The sequence below is a fragment of the Sylvia atricapilla genome, chromosome 2, assembly GCF_009819655.1.
Source record: "Sylvia atricapilla isolate bSylAtr1 chromosome 2, bSylAtr1.pri, whole genome shotgun sequence".
Taxonomy (NCBI): Eukaryota; Metazoa; Chordata; class Aves; order Passeriformes; family Sylviidae; genus Sylvia; species Sylvia atricapilla.
In genome coordinates, this window is record NC_089141.1 from 102,316,849 (window position 1) to 102,330,485 (window position 13,637).

The 13,637-nt window shown below is 38.4% G+C and overlaps 1 protein-coding gene across 1 annotated transcript in view; it reads left to right on the forward strand.

Annotated features, from left to right (window-relative positions):
* PDK3 (pyruvate dehydrogenase kinase 3) overlaps positions 1 to 13,637 on the forward strand; it is a 54,601-nt gene that overhangs the window by 20,039 nt on the left and 20,925 nt on the right. Inside the window, exons 3-4 of the mRNA XM_066314001.1 lie at positions 5,713 to 5,784; positions 13,282 to 13,466. Coding sequence (XP_066170098.1) covers positions 5,713 to 5,784; positions 13,282 to 13,466 — 257 coding nt within the window. The remainder of the gene's footprint in view (positions 1 to 5,712; positions 5,785 to 13,281; positions 13,467 to 13,637) is intronic.

A 13,637-nucleotide genomic window follows, 5' to 3' on the forward strand; every position in this document is an offset into this window, starting at 1 on the left:
GACCACTTCAAGTATAGTGCTGAAGTGCTTCAAGTGAGTGTAAATGCTGTGGAGCCACACAATCACTTTGTGGTTAAGAGGCAGCTTGCAAGGTTTGAGGGCTTCTTTGATGTCACAGGAAGTTGTTATGCTTGTAGAGAAGAGTAGATAATATGCAGGTCTTTTAGGCTTTTCTAATCTTGGTTGAGTTGTGAAACTGTCTTTAATGAAATATGGACAAATAGGTGAATGAAGAAAAGTCAGTAATTTTTCTGTAGTGACAGCAGCATCATGCTTGTAGTCCAGATGTCTGTGCTGTGGCTTGTGCTTCTGCCCTGCTGATAGAGAGCTGAGCAACAATTGGATCTGTCTGGCAAAGGAACTGAATGGGTGTTCAGAGTGGAGGGCCCCTTCAGAATTTTTGTTGAAGAGGTTTGAGGACTCATGGTGATTTCTGTGGCCACTATAGATATTACTGATTAAAAAAAGGGAAAAAAACCCCTCTAAAATGCCAAAGAGAAAAAGCAGTATCAAGTGTTATATGACAATGTGATTTGCACTATCACAGCTGCAGATCAAGTACCAGACTCTAATGTGCTGAAGAAGTTGGAATGAACATCAAGCCCAGAGATGGAAGTTTGAAATCAAAGTGTTTTCCATAATTTTCTTCTTATTCTGATCCATAGATAACTGAGAGTTTTTGTGGAATGTAGTATCTTCACTGAGATTGTGAGAATATTTTTATCATTTTATGTCAAAAATAAGAAAAGTAATTGTAGTATTTTTCCCCCTTGATTGTAGGTGTGGACTTGAAAGAGCTTAGTTCTTTCTTTTCTGTTAAGAGGTTTTTAATTGCTTAATTAACTACATTGACCTGTAGTTTATAAGTCCTGATGATGAACCTTAGGCAAAATTTACTTCTAAATTTATCTTTTAACACCACAAACCCAAAGGTTTTATTAACTTCATTGTGGATGATGACCTTGACTATTATGCAGCTTGGCTGTTGGCAGGTTTTGAAAGACTGCCAACATTGTTTCTTAACTTAAAGTTTAGAGATAACCAGAGTGAGATTCCTGAATTTTATGTAGTAGAAGAAATAAATATAAATTTAGTTGTTCAGCTGTTTTGTGAGCTTATAAAACTACTGCACTTCAAAACTACTTCAAGAAAGTCTTTTTTCAGGGTCAGATTTCATGATCCTTTGGTTTTGCTATGCCATAGGTTGAGAAAGCTTGGTAGTTCATTAACAGGTGAGCAAAAATCTGTTGTACATTTGCCACAAGTGAGCAAGACATTTAATTCCTTATTATCTTTAATATATTTATTTGCTAATATTCAGTAATTTATATAGTCACTAGCCTGTTTGTTTCATTTTCACTACGATTTTACAGTAGAAAACGTAGGTTTTTATGTGCTTTTGATGAGACTCCAAATTAGCTGGAGCTTTGAGTTCCCAATCTATTCCTTAATGCCAGCATGCCAAAAATTAATACAAAAAGGTCCTAATCTTTAAAATGGGTTATATTAGACTTTTAAATTAAAGGAGCTCCGTAAATAAAGGAATAAGAAATCAGTCCTGCCTACAGTACAGCATGGGTCTATTCCCGTCAATCCTCTCTTCTTCCAGCCATCAAAAATTCTGGACTGGGTCAGTTTTCTCACCCCTTAGGGTTCCCTGGGGAGGCAGGCTGGTTTTATCCTGGTTTTGTCCTCCCTGCTGCAGGCAAGGCCTGTTCTCTCCTCCTCCAATCCATCTCCATGGCCGTGCTGGAGGGACTTTGCTTCCTGTGCTTCCATGCCTATCAGATTGTACAACTGATTGCTTGATTGCTCTTGGGAAAGGTGCTCTGTTGGTTTTTTCTCCTTCCTTTCTGGGCTCCTCAGTCTGATGTGTGCCACAAGGAGGAGAGGGAGGGCCGCTGTCCTTCCTTTGCACTGCTCAGCTACACTTTCCTGAATAAAGCTGGCATTACCCAGAGAGTGAACTCTGAACAAACCAAAAATAATAGTTTTGCATTTCAGTAAAGGTAAAACATCATCTCTGTCATAGTTCGAGTTCATAGCTTAATTTATGTGTGTCTTTTGCAAGGAGTAGGGAAGGGATGAAGTGACTCAATTAGTATGTTCTGGCTGTGAACTGCAGTGATTCCAAATAGCAGACAGATCAACAATCAGCACCTTATTTTCAGCTTTTCAAAATCAATGGGCAGCCTACTCGATCCAGAAGAAGTGGGAAGTGCAGGCAGGATACTGAACATGTGGCAGAATTGTTTAATAAAGGATGGTCACTAATGTGATGGGGGAAAATAGTTACAGTAAAACCTTACAATGGACAAGGTTAGAGCTTATAAAATATCAGAAGTAAGAGTGAGCTTTGCACAGGATTTTACTCAGTTATATGAAAAATTCACATTTTATTTAGCCCTGGACAAATTTCTCTACTTTTCTTTAGTGCTTTTCCCTAGAAAATGCTATAAACCTCCATTTCCCTCTTGGGAAAGACTCATTAGAGAAATACGTACAGTTAGGGGATTAATAATTGTTTTTTTCTCTATTTTCTACTTTGAGACTATGCTAACAAGATTGTGTTACCATGGAGATTTGTTTTTTCATTTTAGTGCTCTGGTATTAGTATGATTGTAAAGGAAAATCTTAGTGAAATACATCAGGGAAAAACAGAAGTATCTTGCCTGAATTTTTTAAGAAAAGCAAACCCGGAGATGACACTATGGGCTTTTGCAGTGCTTTCGTGTATGAGATGTGCCATTCTAAAATTATTGCATTTGGCAGGCTAACAAGAATTCAATCTACATGGCAGCAATTAACACAAGAACAAGGCAAAAGGGTGCTTGAAACCAAAGAGCTTGCCCAATTGTAGTGTATTGTGATAAAAAATTAAACATCAGAAAGACAATATGTTTGAAGGGCACAGACTTTGATTTCTGCTTTTGATGACTCACCAAATATAACAAAATATAACTGACATTCTCTTTTTTTCATGCTGGACTTTTCTTTTTATGCTGGATTTTTAAAAATATTTGTGTTCTGTATAGTTGTATTGATTTATTAATGATACAGCAATTCATGCATTATTGTGGTACTTTTTTTTTCTTTTGTTCTTTCTGGCTGGTAAGTGTGTGTGAATTATGTTTAAACATCATGAGGTCTTGCTTTTCATTGTTTGATAAATCCTGTTCTTACCACCTTCATTTATCCCTCTCTGCACCTTCAGTTCATATTAAAAGAAAATGCAAGGAAATAGATGGATTGTATGAAAAGAGAATGACTTTTTCACACACACTTTTACAGGCATGAACTGTATTGCTGGGTGCTCACCTGTCCTCAGAGTGTAATGGTGGTGGTCATTAAGACCAGAGTTACGAATTTCATTTTAAACATGTTTTTTCCTAATTTCTTTAATTTTGAGCTGTTTGGGAGAGAGGGAGTGGGATGGAGGGCTGAATTTGTTGTACAAACTGGAAATCACAGCAGCATAAAAGAAAAAGTTGTTAAGCATCTGCAGTTCCAAGTTTTTATTTAGAGGCTTAAGACACGGAGTGTAACAGCATCCCAGGCTGGGTGGTGTACAGTGGTAGGCACTGAGCAGTGGGTTAGGGTCGTTTGACATGAAGTGACTTTTTTTCGAGCTTCGTTTAGACACAGGCTTGGAAGACATTGAGTAACTTAGGTTAGAAGTTCACCTTTTCTCTGAGCCAACTTCCTAGATACAGTGCTTTGCTAATGAACTTGACTTCTAATGTAGTATTTTCTTTACTTTAGAATCAGGAGAGAAGGAAAAGCATTGCCTGTTTCCATAATTTTCCAGTAATGGCAGGCAACTAGGCAAATCCACACAGTACAAAAACCAGGTATAAGTTACCTTCAGTACCAGCAGCATTCATTGCTGTTTTATCCTTGTGTCTGCACAGGATTGCTGATGTTTGACATTTATGGTAGGAGATCTGTATTAAAAACAATCTGTTGTGTTGCTTCTCAAGTGTGGTGGTGCCTTTCAGCAACAGGAGTTTCATAGTACTGTATGATGATGGGTGGGAGCTGAAGAACTTGTGCCTCCTTGAATGAGCATGATCATAATTTAATTGTTGCATGTGAATCAGCCAAGTTCAGAGTGTGATGGTGGTGAACTGGTGCCATCTCTTAGCAGCATAAAGTGACATCTTTTAAAATAAGCGGTACTAGAGGTATGAGCTACATGCCCTGCTCATAAGTGACAAAAATTTGGGGGATTTCTCTGATGGTTCCTGATGTTTGGAGGAGGGCACAAATGCACTGAGGGACAGGAGCTGGTGTCCCTGTGCTGACCGTGTTGAAAATGTCAGTGTCCCTGAGGAATATCGCAGTCACCTGTGGTTGCAGCTTGAATTGAGGGTGGAGAAAGTGGCATGTTCTGGAGAGAGTCACACAGACAACAGTGCTGTCCTAAGCTTCACTGTAGCTTGAAGATGCAGGGTGGGGTTTCATATCCTGATTAAGCTGGTCTTAACATACAACTGCTACCAAAAGAGCTTCTGCACAGGTCATTTTGTTGAACTGAACTAATTTCCTGGGTAGCTGCTACTGAAAAGGGACAGGCTTGGCTACCTGTTTTGCTGTTTCCTTTTGTAGACGGTCTGGTTATCTTTTCTGTCTTGTGTTAGTTTTAGCTGTTTAGACCTTTCAATTAGTTGTTTTCATGTGCAGGAAAGGTTTGTTTGGTTTTTCATCTATTTCACCACTGTTGGAGCTGTTGACATGCACATCTCATTAACATCTGATTAATGTTGATATTGTCGTTTGAGTGGCTGTGCTTAACCCAGGAGTGAAGGGAGGGTAACGTTGGAACTCTGCCTTTTACGTGTGTGATTGATACCTTGTGTGATTTACCTCAGGAAATAGGTCCTGGTTCTGTAGTCCTTAAAGCTCCACCTGTGCTGCTGAATGCATCTACTCCAGGGGTGATACCCGGTCCTGAGGCTCAGTGCTGTGTGAGAGGTGGCAGAATTTACATTGCTGTTGGCCCAGTGTGCTGCAGAGCAGGGTGGCCACCTTCATGTTCAGGGGTTCTGATTTGGGTCCTCTGTGGTACCTCTGGGGCTCTAAGCCTTGGTTAATCTCGTGTGAACCAAATGTCTGAACAGGAGACAGCTGCGTTGTGTAAGAGGGGTTTTTGTGAAACAGAGGGTTGTGTCACGGAGGAGCTGTGGGAGTGTGGATGGGTGTGCTCTCCTGGAGGGCTCTGGTAGGACCAGCTTGGTGCAAGTCCTGTTACTGTGCCTTTTGGGGAGTGTTCCCTGAGCTTTATTTTGAAAGAGAAGTTGGATTTCTCTCTGTGGAATGTGGGAACAAACTAACATCTGTACAGAGTGGATGAGTGGAACAATCAAAATACAGGGACAAACTACCCGAAATTACAGAGGTACCTGTGGAGAGGTTTTGCTCCTGTTAACTTCAGTTTGATTTATATAGCTGTTTTCCTGAACTGCAGACTGTAATTATAGGTAGTTTACATTATAACGTAAAAATAAATAATAGTTTTTAACTTAATATAATATATTGTAGATGCTTTCTTACCCTTCATTGCAGCATCCCACTTACCTTTAGGCTTTGCAGAGAACTGTGTACTGTGCATCTATTACTTTTACATGACCCTGTAGTCTTAAAATTAAAGAAATTCAAAATTATTTTACGTTTAAGTATTTTAATTATTTTTATAATTTTTGCTTATTTCAGGTATATGCAGAGTTTCCTTGAGCTTTTAGAATACGAAAATAAAAGTCCTGAAGATCCTCATGTTCTGGATGAGTGAGTAATTTATTTTTTTCCAACGGTCCACTTTAAAATAATTGTCTCAAACACTAAGTGGTTTTGTACTATATGAAAACAGTTACTTTATTTGTAAGGTAGAATATTTATGGCAAAAGCCAAAATTATAATCTGAAGTAGAATGTAGGTATCTAAGTGCTTTTGGACAATATATTTTGTATTTATGCAGACCAGTAGTTTAAGAAATGGCACGAAATGCTTCCTCAAAGGCTGTATTGAGAAGACAATATGGATATGAGACTATACTTGCATATCAGATACCTAAGACTAAAATGTCATTTTAGTATATACACTGAGCTTAGTCCTCTGTTGTATGTAAAGTATGTTAATACACTAATAGTTTGATAGTTCTTTTTTGGTTTGAAAGCATTCTAATGTGTCAGTCATTGTTTTTATCTAAAAGCTTTTTTAATGGACTTAAATTAGTGGTGTTCACCTGAATGACATTACTTGAGAAGAAAGGAAAACTTTGCCAATTTATCAGCAAAATCATATTGAAATTGCTATTAGAATGTTTCCTTGAAATGTGTATGCATAAAACAGAAAAGAGCCCCACATGTAAGAACTCCAAGTGGAACATACACATCAGAGACTTGAAAACAAAATAAGGAAAACACACACATGCCTGTCTAACACCAGGGTCTGTTGTTAATCTGTACCTATAGCAGGCACCTTTGTTTCAGGATATCCCTTGCAGGGTTTTTGTTCCATTAATTAGCTTTCTTAGGGTAGTTTGTCTTTTGGATTTCTTTTTAAGGTCTGAAATCCTGCATGATCAAGCAGTGCTTTGTAGACAGTTTCATAAAACATCTTGCTCTGTTTGTGCACCATGTGGCCTGTGCTGTTGCAAAAGCAGTGTTTTGCCTTCAGCAAACTTCATTACTTGATGTTACATTAGATTAAATAAGAGCTTTGGGAGATGCTGTATTTCAAATGTCATACTGTATTGGTCGTAGGCATGTTATCTGAGATCTTGACACTTCAGCTTTTGGGTTTCAACCAGTACATGTAGGAGAAGCTCAAGTGCAGGAGTATGAAGTTACCTGCACAGCAGAGTGTAGGTAGAAGGAGCCATAAGGATTACAGACTGACTAACTGTAGTGCTATTGAACAAGGGTAAAGTAATCATTCACTCAGAGTGAGTACTATGCTGGAATGCTGCCTGTAGTTCTGGGTACTACCTTTTAAGAAATTAAAACACTCATGGACAATACTGATGTGAAAGGAACAAGATTTAGAGACTTGGATAGTTCCAGTACTGAATAATGCTGAAGGCATTTGTTTAGACTGGCAAAAAGAGATACTGGAGACACTGGAAGTCTGCATGTGCCAAAAAAATAAGGTCGCTATAATAAGGGATAATTGGCTACTCTAGCTGAAGAAATAGAGAAGTAAAAAATGTCTGGTTTGTATTGAAGTTGAGAATGTGTGCAGGGCAAAAAGTAAAGGTATTAATATTAATGAGAACACATTGAAGGCTGTAGAGCATGCCGTTTTAAAAGCTTTTATAAATATATTAGATAGTTTTTAGCGGCATTCTAGGTGTGCTTGTTCTGTGGAGGATAAGTCAAATCAATTTTTCAACCACCTCTAGCTGTTACATTTTGTGATTCTGTATTTACTGTTTGCTGATGACACAGGAATTTCTGTTTTTGACTAGTTTATCAGCAGGCTTTCCTTTATTTGGGATTAAGTTACCAAAACTTAGGTGTCTGTTGCACTTTGAGATGGCATGAGCTGTCCTAAATACCTGAGTGAGCTTGGCAAATGTAACACAGGTCCTTTTAAGCCTGTAATGTCCTGGATGTGTGGGTTGAGGCAAGGTGGTTATGTAGCTTCTAAAACCATCTTTGGTGTTCTGTATTTAGGTAACTGAATTTCAGCTTTTTATGAACTTCAGAGGTTCAAGGTAGATCACAGTATAATAGATATATATATTTGTAAAGGCTAATGAGTAGCTCTCCTGAAGAGCTGTTTTTAGTCTCATAATTAACACATGAATTATCTGGTTCTGCCATATGGATATGGCATTCTTGATATTGTTTCATGGCAACTGCAAACATTGTTTATAATGCTCTATATGAGTATGGTAGAACAAATATTTCATAATGAAGCAAATATCAATATTGTTCAGGATAACTATTTGTTAAAAGCTTTGAAATCTTGCAATTACTTAATTCTGTGTAATTAAGTACATATAATAAGGATGCATTAAGGAATTTATTGCTACCTATTAACTTGAAGTTCAGCTAGGATCTTAGATAGCAGGAGTTGTCTTCTATACTGCTTCTGGCCTGTGGAAAGAGATTAAAAATGTACTATCCCATTAAAGAGCAGATTTGTTCTTTTTGGCAGTATTGGATAGGCTATCTATAAAATCAGATTTACTTTCCTGCTCTGGGATGTCATCTATTCCTAACTTACAGAAGGCTATGCCATTTAATTGCATATTGAGCTGTTATTAGAATTTTTATAATTTTCTTTGCAAACTATGTCTTTCAAAAACACTCTTAACTTTGTCCATATTTATCTTACAATAACCTACAGATAAATCTAACAAATTTCTCAATTCCTGTGTCAGTATTCCATGTTGCTGCTACCTAGCGCTATCCTACTTTTATGTCTTATGGTCAGAAAGTATCAGGAGTGCTGGTAATTAAATGAACTGCTTTCAATGGGGAAAATACCCCCATTTCTGAGTTCATTTAAGTTTGCATAGAAGTTTTCTCTTCTTCCTGATGACACATATCATTACATATGGAATCTGAGCCACTGTCTGGGACTTCAAGTGTCTCTAAGGATGCATAAATAGGAATAATTCTTTTCTTCGACCAGATTGATTTGCTTAAAGAAAAACCTGGAAGATTATAAGGGATGTCTGGTCCTTTGGACCAAAGCCTTTTTTGTGCAGGCAGTATGTGTGAGGTATTGCTGAGTACCTTGCAAAGAGCAGCCTCCAACAAGGGATTGGAGCAGCTTCATCTCTTTGCTCCTTTCCTGTCTCCTGTTCCTGTGTGGAACATGCTGTAGAGCAGCACATTTTACATGTTGATGTTACAGCATATATGGCTTGTAATACAGACCCAGCCTTGCATCCTTTGGTCATCAAATGCCCATCCTTGTCTGAGGCCTATGGGACATCAGGTGATTTAGGCATTTATTTCATGTTGGCCCCATCTTTTCTTCTTTTAGCTTAATCGGTGTCACTAGATGTGAGTCTTGCCTGGGTGGAAGTGCTTTTGTTCCAGTACTATCCCAGCAGCTTCTCTTTGGAGCTGAACATGGGATCCACCTCAGACACTCAAAAAACATGAAGAATAACAGAGCAGTTGATTTTTGGAAATTAAAGAGTGCCTTGTTGGACTTTCTCTCAGCTGAGGTGGACTTCAGTTTCTGTTCTGGCTAATCAGGGTAACAGTAGCAGAGGAGAGAAGGGGAGCTAAACTGATCATTCAGGGAGGCTGGATATCCACGGATATGCTCTATCAATGTCGGCAGTAGCTCTTCAATTACTGTTTTCTAAAATGGTGCAATGCTTTTATCAGCTTAACAGAAAACTGTCCCCTGACTATTTGTGGTTTTATCGCTGCTTGTGTGAGGAGCATGATCTGGTGTTCTCAGAGTTTGGGGTCTTTTTCTGAGGAAACCATTTTCTATATAAGTGTGGCAGTATTACAGATGTCATCCATGCACTGGCACAGCTGTGTATGAAGCCACACAGTGAAATGAATTGGGAAATGGATGTAGTGGAAGAAGAGCCCACGTGGTCCCTAAAATCTTAGTGTGTGGCCAACAAAGGCAGCAGTGCCCCTGCAATGGAGAGGGTGAGTGGTTATAGGAGGAGATGCAGGGACTAAACTAAAGCTGATGTGTTTCAGAGTGGCCCAGTTTTTCTCTGCTCCTAGTGTATGAATTGGGGGGCAGATGAATGTTCATGACTGTTACCTGTCGTGAACATTGGACAAAATCCTTTGAAGAGGTTTTTTTCCCCTTGGGATTGTTCTTTTGAAGCATTTCAGTTTCTCTTTTGCCTTTTATTGGGTAGCAGGCCTTATGAAACCTCACTGCAGCATTGCCATATTACTGTCACTGTCAGTAGTATGGGCATTTGCCAAATGGCGGGTTACTTTTACCTTTTTGATAGCATAATTATCTTTTTTGAGCTAGAGAAGTGAGGTGGAAGTTTTTCCACAGTTCTGCCAAACAGTGTGATAACAGGCGCCCTAAGATAAGGTGTCCACGCTTGGTGAAGGGTACAAGCAGGCAGAAGTGTTGGAAATTTCCCAAGATGTCACTCTCCAGTAAACACACAGAGGCTGAGGCTGTGTTTCAAAAATTGTAGAGTTTGTAAAACATGCTGTTCACATGTGCTCTCAAAGGACACTTAGTGCAGCCTCTACACCCCCGAGTTTCTTTGCTGATTTCTCTCTTTGTAGCCCTCTCAAGGGAGGGTGTGTGGGGGAGTGTCCCGGAGCTGGGAGCTACTGGGGCCATCAGCTGCCAGCGTGTGTGAGATAACACTCATGAGGAACTTAGTAAACAAGGAACCTTCCTTTCTGCAGCATTGCAGTTAAAATAGTGGTTCTGTAAGCACTTTGAGCTAAGTAAACATTGGACTGTATCTGATTAAGGCGGTACCTATCATTTTGTTACTTTTATGTAATGTGAACTGCTGCTTTAATTAGTTTGAACTTTGGAGTAGATACACTTTCTAGTAGAGAAATCTTTCAGAGTGTGAACTTTTACCTCTCTTTCTGGTGATACTCAGCTGCCAGCCAGCGCTGATTCAAAAAAAAGCAGCCAATCAGAAAAACCCAAAACCATTGCCTTTGTTGCATTTAAAAAGGTTTTTACTCTACTCATCACTTTGGTGTTTTTCATCTTTCAAGTAATTCTGTCCATAAGAAAGACTTTAAAAATTCCTTTTGTCTTTATTTGACTTTTTTATACTTGTTTTCTTGCACTGTAATGATAGATCAAAACAGATCAAAATATATACAGGTTATTAGGAAGTTGATTAATGAACCTCACAACACAGGTTTTTACTTGAGTTTGTAAAATTTTAACCTTTGTTTGTTTAACGCCTGTGGTAATGCCTTAAGTATTCTGTTAATGCAGAAACCACTGCAGCTCACTTAACTAAAGTAGCTTTTTATTAATGATTTCTCATTTGTCAAACCAACTGCATTATTTATTCTTTGTGGTTTTGAAAATAGAATTGTGGACAAAAAAAGTAATTGGTAAACACAAATTTCAGAGCTGTTTGTTCTGGAGTATTCCCAGTTAATCCCATAAGCAGTTGAAAAATTCTTTGATAGGATCTCCCACAGTTTGAGTATCCTAAAAGCTTTGTGGCTTTCAGGGGTGTAGCAGGTAGAGGGACTGTAAGGAATGAGTGTTAGATTAAGGAGATGTGTTCTGATTTCTGCTCTTTCAAATGTGCCTCTATTCTTCTTGCGTTTGCTCCTTTAAAAGCATCTGCTTGATGGGAACATGTGAATGAGCTCAGTTGTATTGGAAGATGGAACAGGAGGCTTGTCATATCAGTGCAATAATGAGGCATTCCTTTATTATATATTTAGTTATAAGCTGACAAACTTCAGCTATGATTTTGCTGGTCTGCAGCAGATAAACCTAAGCCCTTTGCCCTTTGGCATGCTCTGTACATTTAAGCACTTTGGTAGTGGGATATCAGTGAACAATTTGCTCTCTTGGCATCAGGTGTATATTGTGGATAGTGGAGGTATTTAAAAACAAATAGCAGAGCAAACAACAGTTACGGGAGAATGCTGTCAGCTCTGTTTCAGATGTGACTGTCACCTTTGCTTCCAGCTCTGCTTTTCACTAGGGTCTTGTTGCTCAGAAACAGAGAAGCAGCACAAGTGCAGCCAGGCACCAGTCATTCTCTTGCATCACCTCTCCGAGGTAACAGATCACACAGAGTCAAGACTCAATAAGCATACAAGGTCTATAAACCTTTTTTAGCCTTAAATGTTCTAAGCTGCCCAGTCAGCAAGACTAGTGAGTAAGAAAACAGTCATTATGTACCATGATAGTATTTAGAATGGGGAATTAGGCAGTTAAAACTTCCCCTTTTCTATGCAACAGAGTAGTGTTGAAAGACTGCTGAACTGTTTGTTAACACAGAGGCAAAAGTGGTAACTAGACTTATGATGAGGAAAAAAATAGTAAAAAGGAATTCTACATTCCTTTGCAGCTGGCAGTATAGAGTGGGAAAAATTATTTTGAAAGTGTATCACTTGTTAATATTGGCATATAAAATTTTTTTCTGTCTTGCCCAAGTGGTGCTGAAAAGGAAGAAAACATCTGATTTAAATGTGTTGACCAATGGTCATTGTTCTTTCCTTTGCTCATTTACAGGGGGATTGGACTTAGATGACCTTTCAATGATTTCTGTAATTCTTTCATTAGCTGACATATATTCTACTTTTGATAAAAATAGTTAATACATTTCTTTTCAGTATTCTTTATAAATCTACAAAGAATGTTTTGTTGATTTTTTTAAAAGAATCTGTAGAATTGCAGATACAGACATAGCTGAACAAGTCCTCCAGCTTTGCTTTCTTTGGAAAGCTGCATTTCACCGTTTGCACTTTCTAAAACAACATTACATAAACATTGTGGCATTAACATTAATTTAATATTGGGGAATGTAGCAGAGTTGAGTAGTACTGGTTTTCTATGTTTCTGCTTTAAAAAGCTATTAATTGATATTTCAAGTATGTATGGGTTTGCATGTGGGGGAAAAAAGGATGAGCACATTGAAGATCATAGGTGTTGAGATGCCTTGGCAAGAGAAACAGAAATCCTCCATGCTATTTCAAAGGAAGTGCTTTTAAAAGCAATGGGAGTGTTATCCAAAAGTTGCCGAGCTCCGGAGGAGATCTCTGTTGTATCCGGTCTGCCATCCAGTGGTGTCAGAGGAAACTGAACAGGAGTCTCACAACTATACCTGTCCTGAGATTCTAACTATGCCCAAGGGAGGCCAGGTGAAGGAAATTCAGAGTTCACTGCATGGGTTGAGGTGCTGGAAAGGAAACACAAATTTTTCCAAGGAAATTACGAAGGGTGGTCAGGTTGTTTTTCCTGAGTTCCCTTTCCAATCTCCCAGCTACTGTTAAAAGTTGCAGGGGATGAGTTACAGTAGTGCATATGATTGCAGTGAAAGAGAATCTTTTGCTATCCGTCAATGTTGAAGAGAGATTGATTTAATTTCAAGGAATATTTGGGAGAGAAATAACTTAATTTGGGACTCTAAATGTTTCACAGGTCTTGTGAGTGATAGGTTGCTCAAATACTTCTCTTTAAATTGGCTTGTTTAGGTGCTATATTTTTCTATTTTCCCTCTGGTATTTTGTTATTGACTGGGAGGCATAGTAAAAAGATAATATGGTTATGCTGTTGTTGAGTTCAATTTTATTTCTAACAACCTGTTCCTAATTTTGTTTCCTCCAGCTTTTTAGATGTTTTAATTAAAGTCAGGAACAGGCACAATGATGTGGTTCCAACCATGGCGCAAGGGGTGATTGAATACAAGGAAAAATATGGCTTTGATCCATTTGTAAGCAGTAACATCCAGTATTTTCTGGACAGATTCTACACCAACCGCATCTCCTTCCGTATGCTTATTAACCAGCACAGTAAGTAATTGCTTTTCTCTTCTTTGAAAACTCATTAGTTATTGCTCCTAAACCTGAAGATGAAGCTTTGTTTTGTATTTTTTTTTCCATACTCATGACTGTTCTGTGCTAATTATGGCAAAAGATATACTGGCAACTGATTAATTTGGTACTTTGCAATGGTCAGAAATG